This window comes from Nycticebus coucang, chromosome 7, assembly GCF_027406575.1.
Source record: "Nycticebus coucang isolate mNycCou1 chromosome 7, mNycCou1.pri, whole genome shotgun sequence".
NCBI classification, from domain to species: domain Eukaryota; kingdom Metazoa; phylum Chordata; class Mammalia; order Primates; family Lorisidae; genus Nycticebus; species Nycticebus coucang.
Genome location: NC_069786.1, coordinates 38,743,493 through 38,756,835, shown reverse-complemented (window position 1 = coordinate 38,756,835; position 13,343 = coordinate 38,743,493). Strand labels below are relative to the sequence as shown.

At 37.8% G+C, this 13,343-nt stretch overlaps 2 protein-coding genes across 2 annotated transcripts in view; one reads left to right on the top strand and one right to left on the bottom strand.

Moving 5' to 3' along the window:
- The window catches only part of GTDC1 (glycosyltransferase like domain containing 1), a 444,137-nt gene that overhangs the window by 71,342 nt on the left and 359,452 nt on the right, over positions 1-13,343 (top strand).
- Positions 7,382-7,968, bottom strand: LOC128589799 (U1 small nuclear ribonucleoprotein C-like). The gene has a single exon (XM_053596487.1). The coding sequence runs from the start codon at positions 7,942-7,944 to the stop codon at positions 7,528-7,530; it is 417 nt and encodes a 138-aa protein (XP_053452462.1). The 5' UTR covers positions 7,945-7,968; the 3' UTR covers positions 7,382-7,527.

Sequence of the window (13,343 nt, the reverse complement as noted above, 5' to 3'; positions counted from 1 at the left end):
TTTCTGTTGTCCAGGTTTCCTCTTAAAAGTACACTAGTCAAATTGGATTAGGACCCACCCTAATGGCTGTATTTTAACTCAGTTATTTTAATAAGGCAGCTAACTCTTGGTGGGCTCCTGAATGGGGCTTGTCACCAGAGAGACCAAGCTATGACTAGAAGCCTGGAAATATAGTTACATTCTAAGGTACTGGAGGTTAGGATTTCAACATAGGAATTCGGTGGGGACACCGTTGAGCCCATTACACAACTGTGGTCATTCAGTGATTTTCAGGGCTAGAGTATATTCAGTTGTATGATTATACCTCATTTTTGTGCTGTTGCTGGGGATTTAGATTATTTTTCATTTTTTTCCTGCTATAACAAACAATGCTGCTATGAATATTCTTGTATAAGTATTTTGTGCACCTTGTGAGTTACTTTAGCTCTGATATGTAATGGGTAGATGTAGTGAATAGAATCTTTAGTTTTAGTAGCTATTACTGAATTACTCAATAATTTGGAAGAGAAGAGAATTTTTTACTTCTCTGGATGTGTAAGAGAATTCTTGTTTCCCTAACTCCCAGGCATCATTGATATTGTTAGACTTAAAAAAAAAAAATTTCGATAGGTGTGAATCTCATAGGGTAATTTTAATATGCATTTTCTGCTCTTTGTTGTCATTGAACATCTCTCTATGTATTTATTGATCATTTAAAGTTATCTCCTCTGTGAATTATGTGTTCATATTTTTTGCCTATTTTTCTTTTAGGTTGTTTGTGTTTTTCTTATTGACTTGTAGACTTTTTTCTCTAACATCTACTATTACACTGTTGCTGGTTATGTGTGGGAGAAATATTTTTCCAGTTCGTAGACTTTTTTCAGTTTGTTTATGAGGTTGTCTTTTGTGAAGAAATTACAAATTTTAATGGCAAATTTATTAGTTTATGGCTACTTTTTCTTTTTCTTTGTTTTTTTGGTAGAGACAGAGTCTCACTGTACCGCCCTCGGGTAGAGTGCTGTGGCGTCACACTGCTCACAGCAACCTCTAACTCTTGGGCTTATGTGATTCTCTTGCCTCAGCCTCCCGAGCAGCTGGGACTACAGGCACCCGCCACAATGCCCTACTATTTTTTTGTTGTAGTTTGGCCGGGGCTGGGTTTGAACCCACCACCCTCGGCATATGGGGCCGGCGCCCTACTCACTGAGCCACAGGCGCCGCCCTATGGCTACTTTTTCTGTTTTTATTTATTTTGATATGGTATCATGGTAGACTTCAAGTGACCTGATGGCAATTGAATTAAAACAAACAAAACAAAACCAAAATATGTACTGCCTTTTGTTTAATGGAAGGCTGTACTCTGTAAGCTGTTAATTTAGCTAGCATATAATTTTAAATGGTAGTGTTTTTGCTTTAGGAGACTGGATTTTCTATGTGGCCCAGCATGTGTGGTTTATAACCATGTTTTGAGTTAACAACACAAGCTACTATTTTAATATATGGGTGGGTCTATCATAATGATACTGAATAAGTTTCTTTCTCTGTTAGTAAGTAAAACAAAACAGTGACTCCTCATTAGGTATTGCTGTCTTGGGTTTTCTTAACCTTTTGTACTCATTATTATCATCTGGGAATATACTGAATTCCCATTGCTGTTAACTTTTTGTGCTGCTAAGAGTAGTAATGTTCACTTGGGAAATATAGTAGAACCTCTGTAGGTTGACCATCCAAGAGAGTGTGACAAACTGGTCCACATATGGAGGGGTCAACATAAGGCAGTAGGCCTGCTGTACTGATACATACATGTGGTGCATGTCTGGTCTATGAAAATTAGGTCAACTTGAGGAGGTGGGTCAATGAAAGGAGGTAGTGGTCAACTATGGAGGTTCTACTATATCTATTAATGTATTTTACTAAAAATCATGCCCATTTATTATCAAATTAATAAATACCAGCGTAGGATAACATTTTCTCGTTGTACTGAGTTTCTACATGTTAGTTACATACTTTTTAATTTTTAAAAATTTATTATATTTTAATATTTTTTATTGTATCAGGTTAATTGAAGAATTAGGTTACAGTGTTTGCATTTGTTCCTCTTATAATTGTGTCCCTCCCCAAAGAGGCATGCCATACACCCTAACATTGTGTCCATTAAGTGGGAGCACACCCATTACCCTCCCCTCCTTCCCCTTTCCCCTCTCTCATACTCCTGCCCCTTACCTTGAATTGATTTGAGTTTTTCTCTTACGTGGGTAATAGATCATCTACTGGTTTCATATTAGAATCGAGTACATTGGATTCTTGCTTCTCCATTCTTGTGATACTTTACTAAGAAGACTGTGTTCCGACGCAATCTAGGTTAATACGAAAGATGTAAAGTCTCCATCTTTTTAATGGCTGAATAGTTTCCATGGTATACATATACCATAGTTTGTTAATCCATTCCTGGGTTTTTGGACATTTAGGCATTTCCACATTTTGGCGATAGTAAATCGAGCTGCGATAAGCAGTCTAGTGCAGATGTCCTTATGATAAAATGATTTTTTTTCCTTCTGTGTAGATGCCCAGTAATAGAATTGCAGGATCAAATGGGAGGTCTAATTTGAGTTCTTTGAGGAGTCTCCATACTTGCTTCTAAAAGGTTGTATTAGTTTGCTGTCCCACCAGCAGTGCAAAAGTGTTCCTTTCTCTCCACATTCACACCAGCATCTGTAGCTTTGAGACTTGTAATGTGGGCTGTTCTCCTTGGGGTTAGGTGGTATCTCAGGGGGGTTTTGATTTGCATTTCTCTGATGAGCATTTTTTCAAATGTTTGTTAGCTATTTGTCTTCATCAGAGAAGATTCTGTTCATATCTCTTGTCCAGTTATAGATGGGATTATTTGCTCTTTTATTGTTGATTAATTTACTTAGTAATTTTAAAAAATTTTATGCCCTTTCCTCTAAAGAAATGGGTGGCCCTAGCCCACAACTTCTAGCAAATGCATATAACTTTGTTGCTAATAATTGTAAATGTCTCCTTGACACATCGAAGACTCAGTGATTATCTGGATACAGACTATGTACTCTCATCCCTAGACACAACTCAGCCAACACTTTGGCTATTTTCTGGCTTGTTTCTAATTTTATCTCCATTCAAAAGCCATGCTGTATACCAAAGAGGAGGTAAAAACCATCTTCCTAATTGTTACTAGCTACTGTTTGGTGACTGAATTTGGCAGACGAAGTTCACCAAAATTCAAGAGGTTTTAGGATGATAATAATGAAAACTAGTGTGGTCCAGTGTTAATATCCAAGGAACTTGTTAGATTTGCAGATTCTCAGACTTTATCCCAAACCTGCTGAATCAGAATTTCTGAGAATGGGGTCTTAGTAATATGTTTTAACAAAACTTCCAGGAGATCTGAAGCAGGTATCCGAAGGGCTATTCTACAGCATTAGTTCTTTAAGGACAAAATGATGTATAATTTCTGACAGTGTAGGAAGGTTGATAAAGCAAGTCATAGCACTTGTCTGTCGCTCTTCTTTTCCTTGTAGTAGGGAGATGAAGTCAGGATGGAGTAAGGTGAAGAGTGTGAGGAAGGGTAGGGGTCTGATCCTTTCACTCTTCCTGGAAAATATACGTTGACCTTCATGTCTTTTCCCTCCATGTCAGCACTGGACTGAAATTATGTTACCTTTCTGGTTCCCCCAGTTTCAAAGTAATATCAGTAATTTCTTGAATATTTGCCTGTACAAGCCTTTGTTTGGCCTTGTGTAGGATAACAGGAAATATGTATAAGATGTGAACCCCACCCACATGCTTGGGTCTCAGAGACTTGGGTTCAAATTCTGGCACTGAACTTGACTTGTGCTATAATTTTTGGCAAGGTCCTTTATCTCTTTGCCTCTCATTTTCTTCTATTGTAAAGGGAAGGCAATACCTACTGTGCATTCCTTACTGGGATGTTCGGGGGATTAAATAAAGTAATGTATATAAAACACTTTAAACATAATGGGCACTCAGTAAATGGTAGCTGGATGCGATTATCATAATCATCATCCAGTTATTTCTGTATTTGAACATCACACTTGTTTCTACAGGACATACTATATTAATGGCCTCGGTGACAGTTTTCAGGAATTGCCTTCTGATTCTGAGAGGACTCCATCAGAGTGGATAATGTATTTAGTCCTTGCCTGCTCAACACTGTGGCTGTGGTGCTCAGTAAGAGAAGTATGGTGCAAGAAGAACCAGGGCTTTAGAGGCAGATAGATCTTGAGCCGTCATCCCTCCAGCAGTCGCCAGCTTTGTACCTTGGACAAGTTGCTGAGATTTTCTTCTTCCATTTCTTCATCCATTAAAAGAAAGGATAACACCTACTTTTAAGGGTTATTGTGGGGATTATATGAGAATGTATGTAAAATATTTGGCTTGTAATAGACATATTTTTATAACTTTTTAAATATAATCACTACCTTATTTCTCCTTTCCTTTACATACTATAGAGTTTTAATGTCTGACTTATCTCTAACATATGTTGAGTTTTTTCTCACTTTTTATGCTTGGAGACCATGAAACCAGATCAAGAGGTTAAATGTCTTTACCATTGGAAATGGATTAAGTTAACAAAATTAGATGTAGGGGTTCATGATTACTAGGCTTGTATTTATAGATTTTTATAGATTATAGAAATATAGATTTCTATATATTTTTTTTTTTGTAGAGACAGAGTCTCACTTTATCGCCCTCGGTAGAGTGCCGTGGCTTCACACAGCTCACAGCAACCTCCAAATCCTTGGGCTTACGTGATTCTCTTGCCTCAGCCTCCCGAGCAGCTGGGACTACAGGCGCCTGCCACAACGCCCGGCTATTTTTTTTTTTGTTGCAGTTTGGCCGGGGCTGGACTTGAACCCGCCACCCTCGGCATATGGGGCCGGCGCCCTACCCGCTGAGCCACAGGCGCCGCCCTAGATTTCTATATTTTAAAGTCTATATTTCAGTGGCATTATGTGTATTCACATTGTTGTACAACCACAGCTATAATTTTAAGCCTTGATTTTGGTACAGTACTAGAAAATTTATATGTTGTGTTTTCTTGGCCTGTATGTTAGAAAAGACTGTTAGTAGCAGGTAACAGAGTGTTAAAACTGGTTTAAGCAGAAGGGGATTTATTAGGGTGTAATAGTTTACAAAATCTTTGAAGGAACAAAAGGGATAGACTGTAGGCTGAATTAGGAATTAGCTTCTGGACACGTTTTTCATCTGGCTTACTAAGAGAGTTGTAGCTGTCTCTGTTCTTAGAACTGTACTGTTTGCTCAAGTTTGGAAGCTGCTGAAGGAGGACTTTCAACTTTTGCTGCTGGCCCCAGAAGAATCATCACCTTGCCCATTACCATTGCTGGACCTGCCTGGGCTTGAATTGTTACTTTTCTTTGTTTCCTTTCTCTTTGGAGTGTTTCTGCTTGGCACACCTAGGGCTGCAGATCCAAAGTCGCAAGGGAGTCCAGCAAAAGTACCCATTAGCTTTCTAGCTGCTGTTGCATTCTGTGACATGCTGGTATGGGGTTGAGTGAATGATAAGAACAAATCTGTAATATCTGCCATAGCTTTTGAAAGGAAGAAGCTGGGGGAACATACTGATTTAACATCTTTTTCCTTTTAAAAGTGATGATGTTTTTGGTCTTTTGGATATACACCTAGTAGAGGAATTGCAGGATCAAATGGCAGGTCTACTTTTAGATCCCTGAGTGTTCTCCAAACTTCTTTCCAAAAGGAACGTATTAGCTTGCATTCCCACCAGCAGTTCAGAAGTGTTCCCTTATTCTCCACATCCATGCCAACATCTGTAGTTTTTGGATTTTGTGATGTGGGCTACTCTTTGCAACAAAGACATTTCTACCAGATTGTTCATTGCAGCTCAATTCATAATTGCCAAGTCATGGAAGAAGCCCAAGTGCCATCGACCCATGAATGGATTAATAAATTGTGGTATATGTACACCATGGAATACTATGCAGCATTAAAAAAAATGGAGACTTTACCTCTTTTATGTTTGCATGGGTGGAGCTGGAACATATTCTTAGTAAAGTATCTCAAGAATGGAAGAAAAAGTATTCAATGTACTCAGTACTTCTGTGAAACCAATTTATAATTACTCACACTTTCTTATGAAAGATAGATCACAAATATAGCTTAGGATGAAGGAGAGAAGTAGAGGGGGAAGGGAGGGGAGGGGGGCGTTTTGATAGAGGGAGGGTAGACGGTGGGACCACACCTGTGGAGCATATCGCAAGGGTACAAGTCAAATCTATCAAGTATAGAACATAAACGTCTTAATGTAATAATTAAGTAAATGAAGTGAAAGCTATACCAAATTGTATTAAAAATCAACACACTGTACCCCACAGATGCATAAATGTATTCATGATGTATGTGTATATGACTTAATAAAAGGAAATAAAAATAAAAGTGATGGTAGTTTCAGGAGGGGAAAGTGAAAATGTCAGCCAGCATTGTTGATAGGAGATAAGTTCTACATTAAAGAAAAAAAGATTTTGTGTATAAAGTCGTTTTTAAAGTATTATAAAACTCTGTATGGATCTTGTGTTTATATAGCCTACATTGAATAAATTTGACTTTTCAAATGTTTTATGGTTTTGCAATAGGATATATGGATGTAACGTTCTTATTAGGCTACCATGTTTGCTTATTTTTGCTAATCACAAGAAAAGTATATCTTCTTGTTGAAATGATGTCTTAAAACCTAAAGCCATGCAAACATTTTTCATGTAAATTATATTACTTTGAATACATTTATGGTGGGGGTAGAGCTGGGGTGATGTTGGGATAATAATAAAGTTGTATGTAAAATATAGTGTCTAATTTGAAGGTTATTTTCTATTTTGTAAAGAGGTGGCTAACAGATACAAAATATTTTACAAAATTTTGTAATGAATATTTTGTAAATAAGGGTATATTTAGCTACAATTTCCCATTTATGGTGACTTTAGTGGGGACTTTTGGGACATCTTGTATTTGCTTTGGGGCCTTTTTCAGAGGGGAATGTCTGTAGTTATTCAGAATTTCAGATGGTGTTACGTCCCTGTGGAATGTTAATAACAGCCAGCCAAAGGCTAGGACAGATAGGTGAGTCAGAAAAGATATCTGAGCCCAGGATGGGTTTCTTCAATATTTAACCTGTAGAGAAAGCTGGGAGAGGTGATGTTAGTGCTGTTTCTTTCTTTCTTTCTTTTTTTTTTTTTTAACTAAAATAGTTAACAATTTTATTTTCACATTTCACAATACAAATGAAAACTGCCCCTTTTTCTGGTTCCACTTTTTCCCTTCAAAACTATTCTTACTCTCTCTTTGGTAGGAAGGGAGAGCAGGTTTTCCTTATCATGCTATTAAGAAAACACCCAGCGTCAAAGCACCACGATCTCTTGGTGAAGCAGAACAAGTAATATAAAACTGACATAAAGAAAACTCCCCTCTATCCTTATCTGTCTGGTCGAGTCATTCCAGGACGAGTGGGCACCATCATGGGACGAGCAGGAGGTCTCATCATTGGGGGGGTCCAGGCATCATTGGCATGTGACCTCCCATGGGTGGCCTCATTCCAGGAGCAGGTCCCACTGGCATCATCCCAGGAGGAGGAGGACCCATCATTGGCATCATGGGAGGGGCCCCCATATGCGGTGCTGGCATCATACCAGGACAAGGAGGACCTGGAAGACTGGGGGGAGGTGGAATCATTGCCCCTGCAGGAGGAGGAGCCGAGAATGGAGTAGGAGGTATTTTTCCTTGTTGAAATGCAGCCGTTGTTTTGTCAATCAGGCTCTGGGCCTGCTCTTCCATCCATTTCTGATAATAGTCTTTCACATTCTCTTTGTGCTTTCTCCCACTGCAGTGTGTCTTCCTCACAGATGGAGAGTCATGGGTGAGATAGGTATCGCAGTAATCACAATAAAACTTGGGCATATTCTCTCCTGGCCGTTAGCGACTCCGTTCGTTAGTGCTGTTTCATAGATGAGGGTGGACCAGGGGCAGCCATAACTGGTAACTGACCTGAGCTGGTAACAGACCAGGGATATAATTACATATAATTACAATTACTTTGACTCAGTCCAGTGGACAAAGTCAAAGTCTAAATCTGATGGAAGAGGACTGATTTTAAGTCTAAGTAGGCAGGGCAATGTCATTGACAACAGAAAGGCTTAGGCTGAAATAGCACTCTAATATTCAAGCAAGGCCTAAAGGAATGGGCCAAAGGTTAAATTTTTAGCTCCTTTTCATGGTGAGTTTTCCTAAAGAAACTGGCTGTAAAGGAAAAAACAAAACGCTTTTTTCTTGTTCTCACACAACCATTTAACACAACTTTTGATACCAGATTTTCCAGTGGACATTCACCAATTGAATGTTCTATTACTTAATTCAAATTTGACCTTATCTGCCCAGAGATAGCCTCAGATTTCACAGCTTAAGGGTTCAGTTCCACCAGTTAGGATCTGTGCTTCTGATTGGCTATAAATTAGGAGTCCCATGGCCCTCTCCTTCGGTTCAATTAATTTGCTAGGATGGCTCACAGAACTCAAGAGAACTCTGGCTTATGTTTACTGGTTTATTATAAATGATATTATTAAGTATACAGATGATCCCCCAGAGATAAGAGAGGCATAGGGCAAACAAAGTAAGGAGATACAGAGCTTCTGTGCCTTCTCTTGAGTGTTGCCCTCCCAGCATCTCCACACAGTTCGTTAGCTACAGATGATCTCTGACCTGAACCCCATCCTTTTGGGTTTTTATAGAGGCTTCATTATATAGTCATGATTGATTACGCCCTTGCTCATTGGTGATTAGCTTAATCAACCTTCAGATTCTCTCCCATCCCAGAAGGTCTGGGAAGGAGGGAGACTGAAAGAAATTTCCAATCCTCTAATCACATGGTGGTTGTGCTAGCAACCATCCTCCATCCTGAGGTTATCCAGGAGCCCAAAAGTCACCTCCTGAGAAACAAAAGTTGCTCCTGTCATCCAAGAGATTCCAAGGGATTTAGTAGTTATGTGAAATTGTTCTGTCACTTAGGAAAATAAATACAAAGGTGTTAGAAACTGTGTTGGGAAAAAGGTCAAGTAGAACAAAAGATTCTCCTCGTACCCCAGTTGCTTAGGAAGTTTTCAAGGGCTTAGGAACTCTACATCAGAAACCACAGTCACAGGCCAAATACGTAATTCTTGTTATACCACAGTATAACACTGGGCTGTCACCTGCCTAACAAGAGTTTTAACTGAGCCTCTTGTGTTTGATGAGAGTCACAAAGTGACCATCAAATTCCTGCCGACTCTAGCATTCTGGATTTCAAAGGCAGTAATTCCTCTTCTGGTAAATGGGTATGTTGTCATTTATGTCGTTGTTAAAGTTTATCCCTGGAGGCACAACTATTATGTTTTAGCATTGGTAGGTGTTGTAGACTTGATCATGAATTTACTCTCTAGAAGACCAATCCTTCAATGTACTCCTCCAGGCTTCTCCTCTTGAGCTCTTGTCTCTCCCCTGCCTGGTGGTGTTGATTGGTTTTTTGAGCCCTGGGATAATGGTCAGACTATCCTATGAAAAATTAACTAATGAGGTCATGTTGAAACATCTTATGGAGGGGTCCCTGGCAGAAGTTTTCTAGAAAAAATTGAGAATGCATTTGTCTTCATCTAATTGAACATTTTCCTAGATCAGTACTTATAGGCCTTCTTTGTTTTGTTTTGCTTTTTAGCTTTTTGTTAATCATTTAATTTCAGCATTCTTGTTTTATAAGAAAATACTACAAATGGCAAATTTGACTATACATATGATGAAAGTGTTTAAGCTTCCTGAAGTAGAAAGCCAAGTACATAAATTACTAGATTATTTATAATTTAGTAGGTGTGTAAATTTCTAATTGTTGCTGTAGTGTTCCATACTTTTCCCTTCCTTTTAATAACTTTTTATAATTATTACTAAAAATTTTGTCATTTTCTACCACTTAGATCTTTGCATTGATTATATTAATAATATAAAAGGATTACTATTTTTTGAATTTCACACTGTTGTTAGATATCAGAACCTTCTATGTGCCTTTATAGCTGACATGGGCACAAAATATATCTGTGTCTGTATACACACACATAAAAACATATAATGTCGATTTCCATTCACCTCAGTCTTAAAATTTTCATTTGTAACAGTCCTGGTATAGTTTGGTTTGTAAAGAACGAAGAAGCCTGATACTGTCAGTAAAACTGTCTCACAGGTATGATTCAAACAGTTTTATTGGCAACATATGGGTTATGAAGAGCCACAGAGGGGAGTATGGAGTGTGAGAGTACTGGTGTGTCTTTTTTGGCATTTAATTACATCAGTCCTCCTGCATAGTGTTATTTGTTGCTGCCTAGGGAATATAGAAAAATAACATCGAATGTCATGAACAAAAATCAGAATAAGTTATAATTGTTGAGTTTATAGGGAATTGTTGGGATGAAAGATGTATTTTTCCAAACCTGAATTTTGTTTAGTATTTTAAATTTTATTCAGTTTTTTAAATTAAAACCCACATTTTCAACAATTTGAATTTTTGAATTAACTTTACATAGTAGACACCTAACTTGAGTTTCATAGATGGGGAAGACATTTGTTTCTTTTCTCCTGTTGTGACAACATGTGGTCTGTTTAATTAATTTTACTGAATATTAATTTTTCTTCGGAGTTATTTGTAGCAATTAAATGATTACAGTACTCTGATTACATTACTAGTTGCTACATAGAAGACAATATCAGAAACAGCCTGTGGGTTTACAGAGCTTAATTCTATAAAATCAATCATCTGTGGATGATGTTTGAATAGTCCGTGGTAGAAATGATAGACACTGCAAATGATAGGAAAGTGATGACCTCTGGGAAACTGGGAGGGAAAAAGATCAGAGAGGGGTATACAGGGGCTTGAAAGTTGTTTTTTTATTATTTTTTTATTTTTTAACTTCTCTTTCAGTTAAGAGTTATTGATTGTTAACAGAGATTTTTAAGCCAGAGATTCAGGTTGAGGCAAAGATAGTGGAATAGTTTGTATCATTTTCCTTTTCTAAAGTTATTGCCTGACTTGCTCATTGTGGTTTCTTAGAGGAGGGGGATAAATCGCAGACTGAAAGAAAAGCCATGACAGGGGTGGAGCTGGAGACATTCTGGGAAAGAGCCCTGCAGAAGAAGGTACTGAAATGTTATCCAGCTTAATCACTACCTTGAGACTTAGGTTAAATGTAAGCATTTACGTTATTGTCTACTCTGAAATACTTAAATTTTTTACAGGTGATTTCTCAGTCTTTATGTAGGAAACTTAATGGGAGGCAAAATTTCTTTACTTCAGATTCACATTTGGGTTTAAGACTGTTCTTTGAGAGACCCAGTCCTCTGAAATGGATAATTCTCAAACTGATGAGTCCTCAAATGGCTAGTCTGGTTCCTTCTGTAGGCTGGTAAAATAATATCGGAAGCTAAGCTGTTCAATATTTAGATTGTAGTGATTAAGAAAGCAGCATGCATTATATGTTTATTTCTAGAGTGTGAGCAAATAGGGTCACACTTCAAGTTCTCTTCAAATGCTTGTGACTACTGTCATGTTTTATGACATGATTTCATCTAACAGCTGTTTCCATGGAGTAACTTTATTTCTGGAATAGACCAAACTTCTGCTTAAAAATGTACTGCCTCCTGGGTGGCACCTGTGGCTCAAGCGGGTAGGGTGCCGGCCCCATATACCGAGGGTGGCGGGTTCAAACCCGGCCCTGGCCAAACTGCAACAAAAAAATAGCCCAGTGTTGTGGCGGGTGCCTGTAGTCCCAGCTACTCAGGAGGCTGAGGCAAGAGAATTGAGTAAACCCAGGAGTTGGAGGTTGCTGTGAGCAGTGTGACGCCACGGCACTCTACTGAGGGCAATAAAGTGAGACTCTGTCTTTACCAAAAAAGAAAAAAAGAGACAAAAGAAAAATAAGGAAAAAGAAAAAAGAAATGTACTGCTTCCCTATGAAAGTCTGGTTTAAAGGTTTCATTGTCCTTTGGAAAAAAGAAGTACATTTGAGTAGTTTTGTTCTATCAGGAAAAAAGTTTAATGTTATGTAATTGCGGGAGAGTGATTTTAGACATACAAGAAGAGAAAATATTGAGTACTTGTGGTCATTACTTAGGGAAAGTGAACTCTGCTAAAGGAAATATAAGTAATAGTAGTAGTCATAAATAAACTTAAACCTGTTTCCTACCAGATCTTTAAAAGAGTGTTTAAGAAATATATTTTATTTAGATTTAGCTGCTATTTTCTTTTCTTGGATAAACTGTCTAATAAGGTAGAATTCCTAACTGGATAATCACGGTTTAACTGTACTGACATTCACAACCAAGTATGTCCATTAAAATGTAGAGAATAATTGAAATAATAAAGTGTACTATAAATAAAAAAAAAATCTGTCAAGAGAGTGACTTAATGGACAGGGGAAGCTCAGGAAAGGGGGAGGGCATGGGATAAAAAATTACCTATTGGATGCACTGTACATATTTAGGTGATGGATACACTAAAAGCCACTTATCCAATACATCAATATAACGAAAAACCACTTGTGCCCCCAAAATCTACCGAAATAAAAAAAATCTGTTAAATATGAAGATAGTGTATGGATTCATTAGAATAACCATCTGTATTATACAATAATGATTAATGATAATTATATTTGTAAAGGTCTGTGTATGTGTATTTATAGTTATAATGTTTCACAAATGTAGTTATTTATATTTATTATGTATTCTGTTTCATTCTACCATCACCACAGTTTGGAAGTAGGATTGATGAAATTTTTCTTTACTAAGTGAAGAAATTGAATGGGTAGGGTTGGGCTAAACCCAGGGATCCTGACTGCTGGCTTAGTCCTTTTTCCTTCTGTACATTGGTCAGAATCAGGGAAATTTGAATTTTTCCAGTCCATGGTATTTTCTTTTTGGCCATTTTTGTTTTGGAGTGTTTCATTAGAACTCCTTCCATTTCTTGGAAAGCTCCCCCTAAACAGTAACTCTATGTCATCAATCTATTGTTAAATAGTACTTTTGGCTGTGGGTTTAGGGTTGAGAAGAATAAAAGTTGACCCAAATGATGTTTTTGGACTACATTTTTATTTATTTATTAATGTGGAGCAACATTACTGTGCAAAAAAAGTTAGGAATTAATTTTATCACCCACATTTGTGAAATTAGGGCAAAAGTCTTGACAATGGAGGTGTGAGCAGAACTTGTTTCCACCCTCATCCCTTTTCAAGAACTACCTCATCCTAGATCCCAGGAGCCCTCAGATTCCCAGGGGGTCTTACTCAGCT

Bases quoted from the DNA above. Each gene is read 5' to 3' on its own strand.
- LOC128589799 (XM_053596487.1), bottom strand. From the start codon at position 7,944: ATGCCCAAGTTTTATTGTGATTACTGCGATACCTATCTCACCCATGAC.